The 18,070-nt window shown below is 42.3% G+C and overlaps 1 protein-coding gene across 2 annotated transcripts; it reads left to right on the top strand.

The window, feature by feature from the left end:
* Positions 1–954: 954 nt before the first annotated feature.
* Positions 955–17,876, top strand: pld5 (phospholipase D family, member 5). 2 transcript variants are annotated; one of them, XM_053857993.1, is made up of 10 exons: positions 955–1,628; positions 9,882–10,018; positions 11,838–12,012; positions 12,150–12,258; positions 12,589–12,716; positions 14,671–14,868; positions 16,221–16,372; positions 16,434–16,599; positions 16,668–16,758; positions 17,326–17,876. In XM_053857993.1, exons 1-10 carry the CDS (start codon positions 1,470–1,472, stop codon positions 17,556–17,558), a joined length of 1,548 nt encoding a protein of 515 aa, XP_053713968.1. In that variant the 5' UTR covers positions 955–1,469; the 3' UTR covers positions 17,559–17,876. The 2 variants fall into 2 exon arrangements, with proteins under 2 accessions (XP_053713968.1, XP_053713969.1); XM_053857994.1 differs by lacking the exon at positions 955–1,628 and adding an exon at positions 7,601–7,911.
* The last annotated feature ends 194 nt before the right edge of the window (positions 17,877–18,070 follow it).

Here is an 18,070-nt window from a genome sequence, read left to right as displayed (position 1 = left end):
AATTGTGAAAGTAAAGTAGTATTGGTGGGTGCATGTTTGTGTTTTTGCACCTTCCATGTCGGGTGCGCAGGCAGGTGGACAGAAGAGGAAGGAGTTGCAGTTGTTTAAACATCTGACCCAGGGTTGGAAAGGAGGCGTTTTTATCCAGAGAAATGTGTATTTTTGCTGATGTCATCAGTCCAGTTGAAGTGTCTCATTATTCAGATGCTGGTCTCTGGAAGGAACCACAAGTCTGGTCTAGGTTGAGGATCTGAAAGGAGTTTCCATTAGGTTCTTGAGGTCGACTGACTCAAGCACAGCTGAAAGATCCAGAGCAGCATCCACAGTGGACAGCAGTGAAAAGCTCTTTGTTAAAGTGCCTTTGAGCAAGATTGATGTGGCTCACAAAGATTGCTGTGTAGAGGACCAGATTGCAGGAGAAGCTTCAACTGTTGCAGTGCACCATGGGGTCCAAAGCACCATTAGCAATGGACAACATCAAATGAAATCCTGGCCTTGTACGGTGACATGGAGGCAGACCAGCTGCAACATGACTAGTTCACCGACATGAATTTGAAGTAGTCTCATTTTAGTGACATTTGGAGATGCCGTCGTGCTTTTGAGCAAGGCAGAAGAGTCAGGGTCGATGATAGCGCTGCAGAAGACGCTTCTTGCTGAATGTATGAGAAGCTACAAACAATTCTTGTCTATGGCAGCTCCTGCGGTGAACCAGACTGTGATGGAGGAGATGAGTGATGCCTCAGCGTGCAGCATCTTTTAAGCTCAATGCTTGGCTCGCGATTTCTAGCGGAAGCCAGGCTCGGACTGTTACACGACCTGAATACATTTGTGTCGTGACGGAACTGTGATCAGCTTTTGCGAAAATGTTTGCGTCAGTGTTAAATATATCAATGTCTGCAAGGTTAATGAAGTTATATGAGGTCGACAAAGGTGAGAGACACAGGTTGAGAGATGAAAGCCGAGACTCAGAGTTTCAATCTTAGCAGGCAACAATGAGTGAGAGCCTTTTTTGAAGCAAACAAATGGCGTCTCTTTCTCAGGAAACGGTTAGGGAAGTCGTAAAGACCTGAGGACAAGCCGCAGCACATTCAATAAGCAGGCGAGAGCAATTGAGTTTAATATCATTCAGAGCACATGTCCGATACTCTCCTCACAACTTTCAATCTGATTTGTCTCTCTTACTTCCTGCTGCTGTCAGTCCAGTGCTGCATTCCCATTTAGAATGCTCGCCCCTCCCAACCCTCGTCCCAAGAAGAAATGCATTCCCTGGTAGACGCTCAGACACTTTCAATAAAACTGTGGGGAAGCGCTGGGAGTGCTCCGGCCGCAGGCAGGCTGGGCACCGAGTTTCCAGCTTGCTGATTCAGCTGTGAACAAGAAAAGACAGGGGCAGCCTCTGTTTGTGCGTGTGTGGGTCTAAGCGTGTGAGCATCAGACTGTCCCTGCAGACGCTCCAGCGCTGGTCATCAATGGAACTGTCAAATGATCCCAGGCTGAGAGTGCAAGAGGAGGCTCCCCCTGCGCCGCTGACCCACCCTTCCCAAGCCAAGAGCAGCAGTCACAACGCTGCCCAGCAGCAGCGCTACTCTGCGTCCGTCTTTCTCCGGCAGAAAGACAAGCTTGAGCAGGTGAGAGCAATGCCAACTCTTCGAACACTAATACAACATTAGGAAGTATTTATGAAGGTATTTGAGAACGACTAAAAATTGGATTTTTGGAGGGCGTGGCACATTGGGCTACCAAAAGTCTACACCATGTGTGGGCTATAGATTTTTAATGCCAAGAGGCGCGTTTTCTCTCTTTTAGAAGTTGTTTATCATGATGTGCCATGAAAACAGGAGAATGATGTAGGCCATAGTTTTCTGTAGTTAAGGTTTTTGGCGCTACAAAAATAAACGTGTACTCAAAGAGTGAACACTTGTGTGAAATGTGCAATGGCAATAGTGATAATTACATTTTTTAATGCATATTGTGAGTCAACAAACCAACCTACACTGCCTTTAATTGGGGCTGGAACTTGAGTTAATTCAGATTATTTAATGAAAGACAAAAGATTATTTTACATTGCACTAATTCCTGATGCATTAGGCAATGTGATGTCTTACCCAAAACACCCACGACGGTGGAGACTGAATGACACTGCGCTGGTGTGTATTTTAAGCTTAAAAAAACTTCATTCTGATATCCAACATTAGATTTGTTAAGTTTAAAATCTATTATTAATTGGATCACTGTTGAATAGGAGAAGAATTTTAACATATTCCATTAAAGAATAATACATTAATGTGAATTCAAACTGAGAAATAAGTATGTGAACATAATGCAAATGCACAATATGGATGGAGACTGTCCCAGCTACTTCGGGCCAGGGAGAGCGAGTACCTTGGACAGCTCACTTAACATGCTTACAGTCCAACATTGGAAACTAGAGCCACCAATTCACCTCAGAGAAGAATTTGGGTTTAAGTCTATCCTCAAAAATCTGTGTGCAGTAAAAAAAAGCATGTCATATAAAGCCTTCTGTGAGTCTGGCTCCTGGTTGTTGATCTGTCTTTTAACATTGTGATGAAATGAAGCCTTTATATTCATTCCCTGATAGATTTTGGGTGGTTAGTGGATTAGCTGTCAATTGACAATGAAATGAAAGTATTTCAAGGGTTCACAAGTTGTCTCAGGTCCAAGTCGGAGGCGGTTATTACTTAAGATAAGTGGACTTTTGGCTGGACCTCAGACTTGTTTCCAGTGGGAGTTAGTCTCAGCCAAGGTGAGCCGTGTCACAAATCCTGCACAGAGGATGTTTAACTGCTTCAGTGCTCACTGAACTGGAGCGGATGTGCGAGGCTCCTCCTCTGGGTGAAGACCATGCTTTCTCTACATGTGCATTAACGCTGAGAAAACAAAATCTGACCAAAGACATTCTGGCATCAGAGGATTTCCAATGCACCAGTGGACAGGAAGTTGGCCATGTTATTGATTCAGGAACAAGGGAAGCAGTCGAGGTTCAAGGGTCTTTGAACTCTGCTCTTTCTTTTTCCAAACACCCTGACTGTGCTCATGATCTGTGGGTCGTGACACAACAGGGTCAATAACACAGTCATGTACTGGTGACTGGAAATATGTCTGCATATTTCCTAAAATTAGACCCTCAATCTTCAAGTCGAACTATCTCTATAAACAATTCAAGTGGCCACATTGAGGCAGTTTTTGCTAGTTTCTAAACTAAGACAGGGCATATTGAGGATCTCCCCAGAGTTCTGCCTGCACAATGACATTGTGTAGTGCTGCTACACAAACACCGTAAGACAACACAAAACATTAAACAGCATCGATTTGCTGCAGGTTGTTTCCATAATTCATATCATAACAAAGACCAGTGTTCCATTGCATCCTGTCTGTGGCTGGAGGTCTGCGCCAGCGTCCGCCCCTGGCCTGCCATCATGACACCAGCAGCATCATTCAGATTAAATAGCCTTCCACGCTAAGTGAATGCAGTCGCTTGCTCTCATTAGGGTTTGTTTTCAGCCGATCAATGGCTCGGTCTGATCCTGCGACAAATCTGGGTCGCTTAGTTGTGGGTGTGTAAACACACTACTCTTCATTTGAGCAGAGTTTTGAATGATGGAGAGGAGGTGGAGGGGGGGGGGGGGGGGTAAACAGATCAATGTGGGTTAGGATGGAGACTTGTGGTGGGGAAATGCCCAAAGACAATGAGCTCTATTATGGTCCAAAGACACAAAAAAATAGGTGTCATTGCTAGTGGTGGAAAGTAAAGAGATACATTTCGCTGAATTCATTACAGAAAGAGATGATTCATTGATCCAAATAAAAGATACATCTATAGATAGACTTTCTTTTGCAGGCACTGCATTATGCATGATGTCATAACTAAAACTTCCAAGATGAAGGGGACTATATGAGATGGTTCTGGAGCCAAATATTTGTTTTAAAAATGCGATTAATCGCGATGAATTAATTGTTAACATGTAATGAATCCATCATTTTTGTTCGAGTTCCACCATTACTCATTACATTTAGTTTGGTGGAAATGTTCCAGTTGTAACAAAACAAGTTATTTATAAACTCCTGACAGCCGTTGTGGCACCAAGCTCAATGAAAGTCCAACAATAGAAGCTACATGTTGAGCTGCGATAATGGCATTTCTCTTGTTATTCTTTCACTCATTCATGAAGTGACACGTACAGAACAACATGATGACGGTTCTCCGTCACACAGCTATAATATGGAATCCAAAAATGTGGAAAAATATTGTCGCGCAAATGAGCAAAGTACGCAACTATATAAAGTGTTCCCTTTCTATGCTGACTCAGCGGATAATAGAGGGTTTTGTCCATCGACACAGCATCATTGCAGACTCCCTGCAGCCTTGGTTTTCCCATCACATCTTTTCTCACAAATGATACATGGAACTTTGTCACTAAAGGAAGAGAATCAATCACTCCATGCAGGATATATTCCATCAATAATAGCAGCTCCAAAAGCTCATGGTCAGTCTCCAGTCAAACCCAATGAGCCCTGATATTTGCAGATAAATGATATTTTTGGGAAACAGTATTCATTTCCATTAATCATGTTGAACAAGATCAGCAAAAGTGTAATATCAAATACCAAGTCCATATAGTTCAGCTTGAATCTGATCCTCCTCTTGGGATTTAGAACTGAATTTCCCTGACTGAGTCAAGAAAAACTAAGTAGACATTATTCTCCATGATACAAAAGACTCAAAATGATGCTTGTTTATCGTAGATATCGTCTTATTGAGCTCATCATTTTTTAGTGCTGAATCCGCACAAGAACACTGGGCCCTTTGGCCTCAGATCCGGCTTAAATTGGTTCACTATGACCCCGTGTGATGGACGGCCTGCTGGTGCGCAGTGAGACCTTAATGTTGGCATTATGCAGATGAATGAGCACATCGATTTGGAATCATACCTTTTGCTGGACTTTGGAGTGTTGACTGCCAGTAAACACAATGCCTCAAAAAACATTGCAATTATTTTTCCAATTAAAGATAAGATACTTTGTTTTTCCTGTTCATTTACAGGGTCTTCAAACCGGTCCTCACAGAGACGCGAGACGCAGTTTTAACCAAACACTGACACCTCATTCAACAATGTGTACTTGACTGTTTGGATCTAAAACCTGCACCACCCCGACCATATAGAAAGGCCTGTACTATTATGTAAATGTCCCAGATAAGTCTAGAAATGATGGATAAAAATGTAAAATGCTTGTCACATTCATACTTTCAAACCACTCCTGACAGTTCTAAACTTCCGAATCAATGAAATTACAAGTCCCTCGACCAAAGTATTAGCCACGCTGCTCCATAATGCATCACTACTTGGCTGCTAACTATCACAGTTATGACAGCTGTTCTCCAGGTGGTTGACAAAAATAGACTTTTGTTTGTCACCCCGTGATTTATCAAACCCCAGAAGTAGGTTCAGGCCACTCTCCCAATCTCTCTTTCTCCACTTGACTTTAATCCCAGCCAGGGCGATCGGGGAAGGACGGCCACAGCAGGTTGTTTAGTGCCATGACTTTGTCCTATTCTCTCCCACTGTCTCCTGCATATTTAACACTCTGACAGCTGTTGTTGTTAGAGCTAAGCTCAATAGAAGCTTATTACTTGTCTAAATTGCATTAAGGTGATTCAGATGAGATGTGTTCAGGTCCAAATATCATCATCAAGTCAACTCTGTATTTAAAGTCTGTCTGGCTTGTAGTTTATTACGTCTCCTCTCCCCGTCCCTCTGCTCCTATATTCACACACAGGACTCATAAACAGAGCAGCAGCTTGCCTGCAGTCAGCAGCATCTGTTGTTTTCTGCATTGTGACAGTAGTGCAGCAGTCTTTGAAGAAAGTTGCTTTGATTTACTACTTAAATGGTCACAGAGGACAACATAGAAATTTGGCCCTCCGAGAGTAAAACAAGGATGTATCAGACGGTGATGTCAGAGCGTCACGTAGCAGGTGAGGCAGGTTCCTGAACATGGACCAGAGCCTTATTACTGGGTTCATTACATACTGTTGGGTTTTGTGATAAATGGCAACCCACCAGTCATGGAAGGTCCCCAGGAGCACCCAGTGAACTTTAAGGGCGGTTTCACACTGCAGACTCTGTCTCGAGGCAAAGCTCTTTCGGCTCTGAAGTCCGAGATGTCAACACAAGCGAGTCGGGTTTTGGCCACGGATTTCACCCCGGCTGGAGAGCTGCACATTGTCTCGGGAAACTCTCCTAGGGGGATGAGCTTCTCGCCTCAGGCGACTCGCCGCTAGATGCCGGAAACTACGTGTACAGCGCGACTCCACACAAACATGATAAATGCTGGGCAGTAAAGGGTCTGATCGCTGTCCAGGTGGACAACATCGTTCAAGAATAACTTCGCAAACTCCCAGAACACTGAGGTGAGCAGTCGGGAGCTGGGCAACAGGAGCGCAGCGCAGCAGTCCGGGACTCGCAATGTGTGCGGGTGTTTTGTTTCTGCCTTTCTTAGGCTGATAAACACCTGATTTTAGTGGCAGACAGATTCGCTTAAATGAATAATGCTGCGCTCTACAGTAACTGCTTTCACTGCTGTGATCGCGCAGCTGCACAGCTGTCTGCATGAGACGCTGATTTTCTTCAAGTTACTGAAGATGACCAGACTATTCATTGATCCTTTCTGACATCTGGATCTGTACTTCACTGACTAAAATCTTCTCGATCATCAATAAAATCTCTCTCACTTTGTTCAACATGTTGTGAGAGTAGCGTGGATCAGTCAAGACGCTGCGCATTATGCAGCTTGTTTTTGCTAATTCCTTGTAAAATAAACATGACAGAACTTTTTTATGTTTAGTTTTGGCTGTCAAACACCACATTCAGTTATAGCCGTGGCGGAGGTCCGTCATCAGTTCATGTCTGAGGTGACGACGATTCGTAGTGCTAAGATGTGACAAAGAAATAAGGTGGTCAAGCCAATGGTGGTAAATAGATTTTTGCCCGGCAGGAACACCGTTTGAGGCACAGAGCTGCGAGGCTTCACAGCAGGGGGCGAATCGGACTCAGACCTACCTGAGACAGAACTGGATAAAAAAACATCTGTCTCCTCCATTAAAGGTAAACACCGAGTTACCAAGGAGAACAGAACCCTTCCTATTGGTCAGCCCGTCTTTGCCCCGCCTCCACCCTCCTCAACTGCAGATCAGACATTAAAGACATGTATGTGATAAACCTGATTTCATGATCGAAACATGCTCTGCTAGTTTTTGATGCAGTTTTCAACCGTGTCTGTGACTCTTGTGGCCACATTTTGCCCCCCAGGCCTTCAGTTGTTTTTGCACTTGCCAAGTGTCGTTATATATGGAATATGTTTTACAGTGAGTCGACAAAAATGTCTGTTAACAGGGAATTACTGATTTAACTCAACAATATTTGAGATTTAAGTGCCTGTTTCCAAATAGCAACTTTAACATTTGTCGTTGATGATGTTTCTCTTAATGTGTCTGCCAAGCTGCAGATGTCCTACACTGTGGCTCATCGACACCATCTGAACAACATCGCTCTGTCCTGCCTGTCGAAGTAGTTGTGGTCTTAAGTTATCTCAGATGAAGGAAGACAGCAAAGGAAATGGTAGGAGGGGGTGGAGGCGATGCTTTGTATTGGTTACTAGAGCAGGAGGGCTGGTCTTTCTCCACCTCCTCTCCTGTCCCAGTGTGTGGAAACACACACACAGTCTGGAGCCAGAGGAGAACACGTGAGGATGCTGGGGGAGGCAGTGTGTGTGAAGCGCTTGCAGGATGACAGAACTGACCAACGGATGAAGATGTGGCAAGTCAGCATTTTGGTAGAAGTTTGAAGGCGAGCTGCTCTTATGGCTGGACCGACCACTCAGGAGCCTGTAAAGGTGACATTTAAAACCATGTTTCATTAGACTGTAGTTCATGTCTGTGTCTTTACTTTGACAAATGCAGGATTTGGACAGAAAAAAAATGTGTCGCTGGTATGGATCTGGCAATGGAAACTATGATTGTTATTGAATTATAACGGCTCCTCTGTGAATATATTGCAATACTGAATGACCATACTCTATCTGTTAAGGTACAGAGATTTGAAACAGTGACCTTTTTCAAGTTTTGATCTTGCTGAGGAGGCTGCTTGTTCATCATTGAAAAAATGGCATCACTTTTGGAACCTGGTTGACAGCAAAATATCCTCCCTCTTGATGGAATGGTAACCATTCTTTGCTCTTCTATTGCTGTGCCGAGAGTTCTGCAGGACAAGGGCTTCTCTATCATAGACATTTAAAATCCCCGTGCTCCTCAAGGAGCTCAGGAGGGTGATCAGTGTATTGTTTTTAAATCCCCCCTTAGATCAGCGTGTGGAAATGACCGAAGAGGGTTCTTTCCAGTAGGAATACTGTGTTGTCAATGCTGAGGGGCTTCAAAATATACCAGGGCTTGAAGTTGAGTTGAGAGTATACAAGTTAATTTGAGATTAGGTGACACTTTATTGACCCTCTTTTGAGGAAATCAGTCATCCAAGACAGAGCAGAAGGATGGATACCAAGGACGGATCTCGAGATGGAAGTGTAAGTTACTGCAGCGAAGACACTCAAAGAATTTTTTTTTCAGCAAGAAACTAGTTGCCACACTGTTGTAGCGTCTTCCACAGACACCATCAGAAACCCTCCAGAGATCGCACTCCTCAAGAGGTCACCGTGTTGCTTTGGTTTGGATGGTATCTTCAGGGCAGTCCAACCTCAGTCCTCAGCAGCAGATCCTCTATTCCAATTGAAATAGAATCTGTTTGTTGGTTCAGACCTCTTTTTTCACATGTGCAGTGATGTGGCTGCTTCCTTATCGGTGGAGATAAATCTTCATGACGTATTATGTTCTACATCACGAGACCATGTTTTCTCCTGGGCGTCACCACGGCCGTGGTTCTTGCATGTGGCAGATGTAATGAAGATTTAAAGGCCACGGTGGCCAGCAGGGGAGCACTTGGTGTATCCGCCTGGCACCAGCCTTTTTAGCCTCATTACCTGGGACACACTTTTGAGCCGGAAAAGTGATTACCACACATTTCCCCCGTTGTGTACCGCTGGATATTCCATTTTTATGTGCGTTGCAGGAATATAGCCTTGAGTTTCTTTACGTAACAAGCTGGTTTTGCCCGCACGACTCACTTGACGTCTTGTTTGCAAAAGAATGCTGCGTTGACGGCTCTTTAAGACGAAGGAAGAGAGGAAACAAGACGGTGTGAACTGTGAGAGTAAGCAGAAGAGAAGTGCATATCTGCACTTTTATAACGTCAAATTTGAGCCTCCTGCGGCCAGACAATAAGGATGCTGCATAATAACCGCATTTTTTTTTGGATGTATACTCACAATGTCTGCGTTCATATTGCTTGACATGCAGGAGACAGTTGCCTCAAACGCTCGGGCACAGAGGTCATAAAATCACGCTCAGCTGGGATTCACTTAAATATCAATGCCGGTGGTTTGCAGGCAGACAGAGCCTTCCAATCTGACTTGCAGTCGAGCTCCAAGGCGCATCAATTTGTCGTCAGCCAGGGCAAGTTTCAGGTTGACTCCAGCACTTTGGTATAAATCGTGGAAGCGTTGGACTCGGGATTTCCTCAGCAGCCGATCGAAGAGAAACTGCTGTCGAGAGAAAACTGTTGTCGCATTGATCAGACACCCAAACCTGCCTTCGATTCTATCGAGCCGGGACATTAACATTTCATTATTTTCCATTTTGTACAAGCTCACTGTCAACGTAGCTCCTCCGCAGCGCCGCAGAGGAGCTGCCCTCCACAGCGACCGTACAATAAAATCACATTATTTACGTTTGCCTTTTTGTGTGCCACTTTCAGACTCAGCAGAAATGCATTGCTATTTTCGCTCTGGTCTGCTGCTTTGCGATCCTGGTGGCGCTGACCTGCTCATCGGTGAATATCTGGGGGAGCGATGAGGACGGCATCACCGAGGAAAACTGCAGCAGGGACTGCCAGTGAGTGGGGTGAAAGTTTCACATGAAATTCAACTTTTACTACCTCTGCCGAGCAGGGCTTGTGGTCTGTGTGGAACAGAGGTTTACCTTTTGCAGCTGTTCGGGAATACCATCTGAATCCACTCATCTTTTCAAGGATTCATCACCCTGTAGAAAGAGAGCTGTAGTACTTTCTTCTTTGGTCCTACTCAGTGTGCTGGGCGCTACAGGTCGCTACTGCCTCCTACTGTCCCATTGAGCTCAGTGCTATCAATGAGTTTCCAACTGCAAAATAGATGAAGAATCATATAAACAATAAACATATTACAATGGGTGAAAAAAAACATTGAAACACAGAAACAACTGAGCTTTTTACTTTGACCAAAAGCTACTTGCAGACTCTATTCTTAAACTCCTACTTAGCTCAAGGTGTAACAGTCTGCTCTTGTCCCACGATGCGCTGCAGTCTGCTCTTGTCCACCACCTCCAGGGACAAGAGCAGACTGCAGCGCATCGTACGTTCTGCTGAGAAGGTGATCGGTTGCAGCCTGCCACCTCTTCAGGACCTGTATATCTCCAGGACCCAGAGACGTGCAGGTCGGATCAGAGCAGACCCTTCTCACCCTGGACATGGACTGTTTGTCCCTCTTCCCTCTGGCAGGAGGCTACGGTCCATCCAGACCAGAACCTCCCGTCACAGGAACAGCTTCTTCCCCTCGGCCGTCAGACTGTTGAATTCGTGAACAGCCTTGTTGTTATTTTATTTTATTTATTTATTTATTTATTTATTTATTTATTTATTTATTTATTTATTTATTTATTTTTATTTTACTTTATTTTATTTTATTATTTATTTACTTTTTGACTGCATGTTATTCCAAAACACTTTCCTAGTTAGTGGGCTCCCCACTGACCATGGCAATAAATTTGATTCTGAGATATGTACTGTTATTTATCTCCGTCTCATTGTGGTCATATTGGGCCAGAACAATGGTGGCCAAGATTTGTCTGGGTTTTCTCTTGGTTCTCTGATTCCCTCCCACTGTCCAAATCAAGATACTAAAAAGTAAATAAAATAGAATAGTTAATAAAATAAATATAATAAATACACCTTTTGTGTAAAGTACTAATTTATGAAATCAAGCTGAATTTGTACACAAGTTAAACTCCTATATAAGTGCTGAATGGATGCAAGTAATTCAGTTTATACCAACTATTTCTGTCATAGGTCAGAGTCTGGGCTAGGGCCAAAAGACGGGGTACACTCTGGACATACAGGGAAGCTATTGTCAAGCTATATGTTAAGTGTTTGCCTGCTTGTATCTGTCTGTAGGGAAAATATTTCATTAAAGTTAAGAAGAAATTTCAACCGAATCTTCAGGAAATGTTGACAATGGAGCATGGAATCAGGGGTGGAACTGGCAGCCTCATTGATATATCCAGAATACACCTCGGACCACAACGATCCACTTGGAACGCAATAAATTTAAAACTCAGTGAAAGAGTCCAGATATGTGGCACAACAATGTAGTCGAGATTTTAAACCCATCCACAAGAGTCAGGAGAAAATGTTCTTTTGCCTGGCTGTTGAAGATTTCAGTCGTCATTGTCTTGTCTTTGGAAAGTAACATTTTCACTAGCAGCCCCCCATTTTGGGGGTGTTTTGGATGCCACTCGAGCAAAAGGTTGTGTTTGGTTTCTGTGATGTGTGAGTGAGTTCTGTAGCACAACTGCCGACAATGTATTGTCGACATCAATGATATTTTGACATGCTAAATGATATCGATGAATATGAGGACATTGGATGCAGTTCACAGATTTCAAAATGTGCTTCTTTCAGGGGCGTAGTTGTGGAGAATGTGCCTGAAGAGCTTTCTCTGCTGGTGAGTAGGAACCATGTCCCTCTGATGGCAGGCTTCCACATGCTGCTGGATCAAGCCAAGTACTCCGTTGAGGTGGTCTCACCCGTCTGGAACTTAAATTCCTGGGACCAGATGTCCAGCGCTGCCAAGCAGGTACAGACTCAAGCAGGGGACCCTAATTCCACTTTAAAGAAAATTCAATTACTCCCTCGTGAAGATAATGTGGCCTGTTAATTAGCTGAGACGAGGAATGTGAGGAGAACATTCTCAAAGAACATCTTGTTTCTCAGGGTCAGAGCTTGTTCCAGCGTCTGCTCGGCCTCAAATCTCGAGGGGTGCGGCTTAAGATCACCAGCGGTTTGACAAACTCGGCTGAACTGAAGACCTTGGCTGCACACAGTGAGTGATTGACGCCGTTCTGTTGTACTCACTCAATGTATTAAGGCAGCGAAGCTTGGAAACATGAAGATTTACCTCTGCAGACAGCAACTCTGTCAAACATGCTTCCCTGCCTGCTCTGACAAGTTTATTCATTTTCAGCCATGATTCATTTATGTGTGCCAAAAGCTTTATTTTTTTACTCCTTCTCCCCCTCTGCCTTAAACTTGACTCAAACCTGAGACAGCCTCTACATCCACCACCTGCCTGGCTCACACCATTATCACTCCATTCAATGCCAACTGGCCCCTGTCCACAACTGTTGTATAAACTTCAGTCCTTCTTCCTCAGATGCAGAGGTTCATTTTGTTAATATGACCGCGTTCACCAGAGGAGGACTACACTCTTCATTTTGGGTCGTCGATCGGACGCATATTTACGTCGGCAGCGCAGACATGGACTGGAGGTCATTCTCTAAGGTAACAGCAGAGCGCAGGAGAAGGGATGAATGAGTCAGGCTGAGAGCGTCCTGCAGCGCTGACCTCAAAACAGCATGTGTGAGTGAAGGTGAGGCTGAAGGTTGTGGAGGTCGAGAATTTGAATTTAACACTCCCTAGAACAAGACTTATTTGCCTCCAATGTCAAAACAATTCTGAGAATTTATGAGTTTTAGATTCAGATTTTTATTTTTGCATACCTTCATACATCCAAAAGGAGTGTGTGCGACTGCACTCCTCCTTTCCTTCAACAGAAATACTGACCAGAGAGGCCAACTATAAGAGCTTGTCGACATGGTTTGATTCATATCCCCACCCAAACAAAAAGTGTTGCTGCCCTACTAAAACTTCTGCAGTTTCATCCTCCTCCTCCGGTTTGGCTGCAGCTTCAGAAGTATTCGGAACAACACGCCGGATCAAAGTCTTTAATCAAACAGGGCCATTAATGTGATTTATTTATTACAACGACACAGGTATAAATCTGCATGCGCGCACAGAATATGCAAGTTCCAGGGCTTCCTGTCCTAAATCAAGTTTTTTTTACTTACGATGCAGCTTCTTTAAGCAGGTTATCGTGTATATTGGGGTGGTGTTGTTAGGACTCATCTGGTGCGAATAGAAAGCCTCCATTGTGATCACCAAGTGACATTTGGCTTCTCTTGTCCACTAGAAGCACATTGGACAGACATGCCCCTCACCTCCTGCTGTCCGCTTTTATTTTGAAAACCTACCTCAGTCATTTCAGTCAGCCTGCATCTCTGTCTCCTCCAGTTCCCACCTGTATCCCTTTTATCTGTCTCCCTTTTATCTGAGTCAGAAATGTACTGTTCCTGTGAAGTTAAGATCACCCCATGTTCCTTTCTACTCTGGTTTTGTTCTCTTTTTTTGTCTATGAATCCAGTTGGTTGCTTCATTTTTGGTGGCTTTTTGCAAGGATATTTTGTTGTTTGTAGTTTGCATTTCTCTGGACTATTATTTTTTTCTTTGTTTGTAATAACTTGACAGATTTTACAAAATGGTTTACCCTGTTATGTTGTGTACTCTGCTTCTTCAGTTCTCTATGACTGCGTAACAAAGAATGAAGCCTGTTTTAGTGTTACCAACATGCATGTACAGCAGACCAAGCAGACAAAGTGCAGCCCGGGGGCCATATGCAGCCCTTTGCCTGTGTTTTTGCGGCCCTCATGAGGTCAGACTAAAACTATACAACTGATAAGTAGTCATTTTTTCATTATTTTTTTTGTCTTGTTTCCTATCTTAGCATTACTATTTCAACAGTGATTATAACATGTTCAGGACTGACATTTCTTTCCATCTGCTATTTCAGTGAGTATTTTTGTGTTCCTCAAAATAAATTGAAAATATATTTTGAAATTCATTTCCTTTTAATATTATAGTTTTATTTATATTCAATATCCTTCCTTCCATTGAATCTTTAATGGTTCATTTCATCCTGGTTACTGGAGAGTGTTTTCCGTCAAGTTTCTCAGTCGGCCCCTCACAACAGTTTATAATGTGGCCCTTTAGGAAATTTAGCTGCCCACCTCTGTAGTACAGTTACAACCCCAATCGAGGAGTCAAGGGTCAGTTGCCTAGACAATCAAATCTATTCACCCCTGACCCAGTCGATCAAGTTTGAGAGCCCTGATCTAGAAGAACTTGCGCGAAAAACATTCTACAAACAGCACATGGCATCCTTCTTAAAAGGTTGTGGTGACATACGCCTTTTAAGATGTAAACCCTGGTGGAACATTACGCCCGAATATTCTCAAGACCAATCTGTTTGATCCTGCAAACATGCTGAAAGTGCTTCTGAAATCGCTGAATTGTAACACTGCTTAAACATTTTGTTCATCGTCTACCTCACATTCAGTTCAAGAATCTTTTGTTTTTGTTATACTGACTCACCTCTGTTTTTTTTTCTTCTGTGGAACAGAGAAAAGAATTGGGTGTGATGATGTTCAACTGCAGCTGCCTGGCCCTGGACCTCCACCGCATCTTCTCCTTTTACTGGCAGCTGCATGAACGGGACTACATCCCCAACATCTGGTCGAAGAGAGTCACCGCCCTCTACGGAGCGCACAACAGCCTGGAGCTGCAAATCAATGACGCCGAGGCCTCGGCTTATGTATCTGTGAGTCAATCCCTTGATCCCTACCGCAATTTAGTCCTTAAAAATGGGTTATGATCGTCACGAATATGAAGAAAAATGGACTAGCTTGCTTGTGAATTCATTACCCAATATGGAGGCAATTAATCATGTCGATATCTTGCTGAGTAGCTAGTTGAGTGGAAAGGACTCTATATCCATTTTCTCACCCTCCAGGCGCCGTGCACGCCTCAGCCATTCATCATGCTACGTAAACTCATGATGCTCTGTACTGGTGCTTCAAACCTCCTGCAATAAAATGTGAACACATGTTGATCGCTGATGTCATTCACTAAACTTGTAAGTCCTCAACCACTGGCATTCAGAATGCAGTTTTTGGGATTTTTTTTTCCTGATTTAGCAGAAATCTTTGGAATTATTTTCACCGATTAAGTAAATATTTATTACATTTCAGACACAGCACTTTAATGTTACGTCCCATTGTTTCATCTCTGTAAGTGTTAAATCCAAGACAAAATTTAATTTTTAATTTTTAATTTTCAATTTTTAATTTTTAATTTTCAATTTTTAATTTTTAATTTTTAATTTTTAATTTTTAATTTTTAATTTTTAATTTTTAATTTGCCCCTTTCCTCCAAGTGGAGATTTAGATGCCCCCTTCTTTCCTCCACTTCAGTTTTAGATTTAGACTTAGATTTAGATTTAGATTTAGATTTAAATGTAACATTTACATTTAGATTTAACATTTAGATTTAACATTTAGATTTAGATTTAGATTTAAATGTAACATGTAGATTTAAATTTAAAATTTAGATTTAGCTTTAACATTTACATTTAGATTTAAATGTAACATTTAGATTTAGATTTAGATTTAGATTTAACATTTACATTTGGATTTAAATGTAACATTTAGATTTAGATTTAGATTTAGATTTAAATGTAACATTTACATTTAAATGTAAAATTTTGATTTAGATTTAACATTTAGATTTAGATATAAATGTAACATTTACACTTAAATGTAACATTTAGATTTAAATTTAAAATTTTGATTTTGATTTTGATTTTGATTTTGATTTTGATTTTGATTGAACATTTAGATTGAACATTTAGATTTAGTATCTAACACTTAACATTAAAGTGTAGTGTCTCAATTGTAACAAATGTTTGCTATATCTGTGAAAATATCGCCTCAGATTTATGCTAAATCTGGAAACAAAAACGGGTGTCTTCATTTCTACATTTGGCGTCCAAAGAATTGTTACAGACAGACAGACGGTGATGGAGGTTGGAAATATATGCACGAAAAAAGTGGACCAAAAGCAGATGTTGTGATGGAAGAAGGAAACAATGGTCACTAGTTCATGTTTCCGCAGACCTCTCCTGAGCTCTTCTGTGCCAAAGATCGAACAAGAGACGTCGATGCCATCTACGATGTCATTCAGAGAGCCAACACGTTCGTCTACATATCTGTGACCGACTACCTCCCTCTCCTGAGCCAGCGTTCCAGAGGAAACCACGTCACCAGGTGCAGACTCCGGCGACACCCTTATTATGAAAGCGCTCATTGACTGGTGAACTTTGTTAAGGTACTGGTCACCCCTCGATGAGGCGATCAGGGAGGCAGTGGTTCTGAGAGGGGTCAGAGTTCGGCTGCTAATAAGCTTCTGGGAGAAAACTCACCCCCTCACCTTCAACTTCGTGGCCTCGCTCAAGTCTCTATGCATGCATCTGCAGAACTGTTCGGTGGAGGTGGTAGGTGACCCAACCATTCAGTCGTCACATGGTGGTGACCTCGGTGACCCCACTTTATACATCCTCAGAGATTCTTCTGGCACAAGGAGCAGACTGAGGACGACCATTACAACCCCAACCACAACAAATACGTGGTGACCGACAACGCTCTGTATGTTGGTAAGTGTGTCAAGCTGTGCAATAAAGTTGTACAATAACACTGCTGCGGAAGCGCCATATGGTGAATAACATCATGCAGCAGTATAAACTGGCCACTAGATGGCAGAAAGGTCCAGCATTCGCTGTGCATTTCGGCACTCACTTCATTCTTGTAAATAAAATAGCTCTTAAAATGTTTCTTTAGACATCAACGTTTAAGTTCAACCAATTTGAAATACAATATGTTTTATTAGTTTTAGGAAACAATTTAGGTCATTCTCATCCGCAAACGTGTCTTAATAAACAAGGTAATGTGACCAAATAGGTATGAAGAATTCAAAATAATTTGTGGATTGGTGAGTCCTTTCTATTGAGAATCCCTCCAGTTTATGGAGCAGATTCTCATTCGCAGATATGCGACCTCCAAGGTCAACTAATAAACTGCACTAACAATATGTTGAGAAAGATGAATGTCTCCGAAGTGACCTATATATTAAAGGGCCCTAATGTGTCCTCAATATAGGACGTTATTCTGAAATAAACTGATCACAGCAACTTTTCAAAACTGAGTTCATATGTTTCTCACAGGGAACCACGACTGGGTTGGGAGCAACTTTGCCGTCAACGCAGGAGTTGGACTCGTAATCAAGATGGAAAACCATTTCAGAGCTCAGCTCCGAGAACAAGTCAAAGCTGCTTTCGAAAGAGACTGGTTATCCAGATATGCAAAGAGTTTACACAGCGGAAAAGAGCTGCACGACAAATATCAAACTTCGAAACTCGATATGGGCCCCGATGAAGAAAAGTGGAACGACCTTTAACCTCTATAAGCACAGATTGTATATCTTTTATATCTTACAGCCTTATGAGTCTATGAATATGCAAGATTTGCACAATATTAGAATGTATTTATACACTGTAGCACTACATGGATGTTTTGCCTGATGGTTAGCCAATATAAATCAGTTAATCTGAAATATATGTACGCATGATCTTATACAAGCACGTTGACTGAAGACAGGCCAATGGAAATTATACCGTGACAATTTGACTTGAACTCGGTTTTATGTTCATATAGTTGATATCATCTATTTTAGCAGCAATATTTTACTTTTTTTTTGCCATTGGTTTTTACTCATTTTTCCAGCAATAAAATCAATTCTTTTTTCAACTCATTAAAGTGTATTTTCTGAACTTTAATATGTCAGATGTGTCTTGTTTATTTTTCTGGGACTGTTTATATATATATATATATAAGAATGCATTTATTATTCTAATGATTTCATTTCTGAGATCTGTTTTTTATAGAAGCCCATTTCCGAAAAAGAAAAAA

The sequence above is a fragment of the Synchiropus splendidus genome, chromosome 2 (assembly GCF_027744825.2).
Source record: "Synchiropus splendidus isolate RoL2022-P1 chromosome 2, RoL_Sspl_1.0, whole genome shotgun sequence".
In the NCBI taxonomy this organism is placed as follows: domain Eukaryota; kingdom Metazoa; phylum Chordata; class Actinopteri; order Syngnathiformes; family Callionymidae; genus Synchiropus; species Synchiropus splendidus.
This window is presented reverse-complemented; position numbering and strand designations above follow the sequence as displayed.

What these genes read in the sequence shown, in the direction of transcription:
- pld5 (XM_053857993.1), top strand. Translation starts at nt 1,470, where the DNA reads ATGGAACTGTCAAATGATCCCAGGCTGAGAGTGCAAGAGGAGGCTCCC. An exon ending in ACTGGAGGTCATTCTCTAAG is followed by an intron (nt 12,717 to 14,670) that starts GTAACAGCAGAG and finishes TCTGTGGAACAG; the next exon opens with AGAAAAGAATTGGGTGTGAT. An exon ending in AGAGGAAACCACGTCACCAG is followed by an intron (nt 16,373 to 16,433) that starts GTGCAGACTCCG and finishes AACTTTGTTAAG; the next exon opens with GTACTGGTCACCCCTCGATG.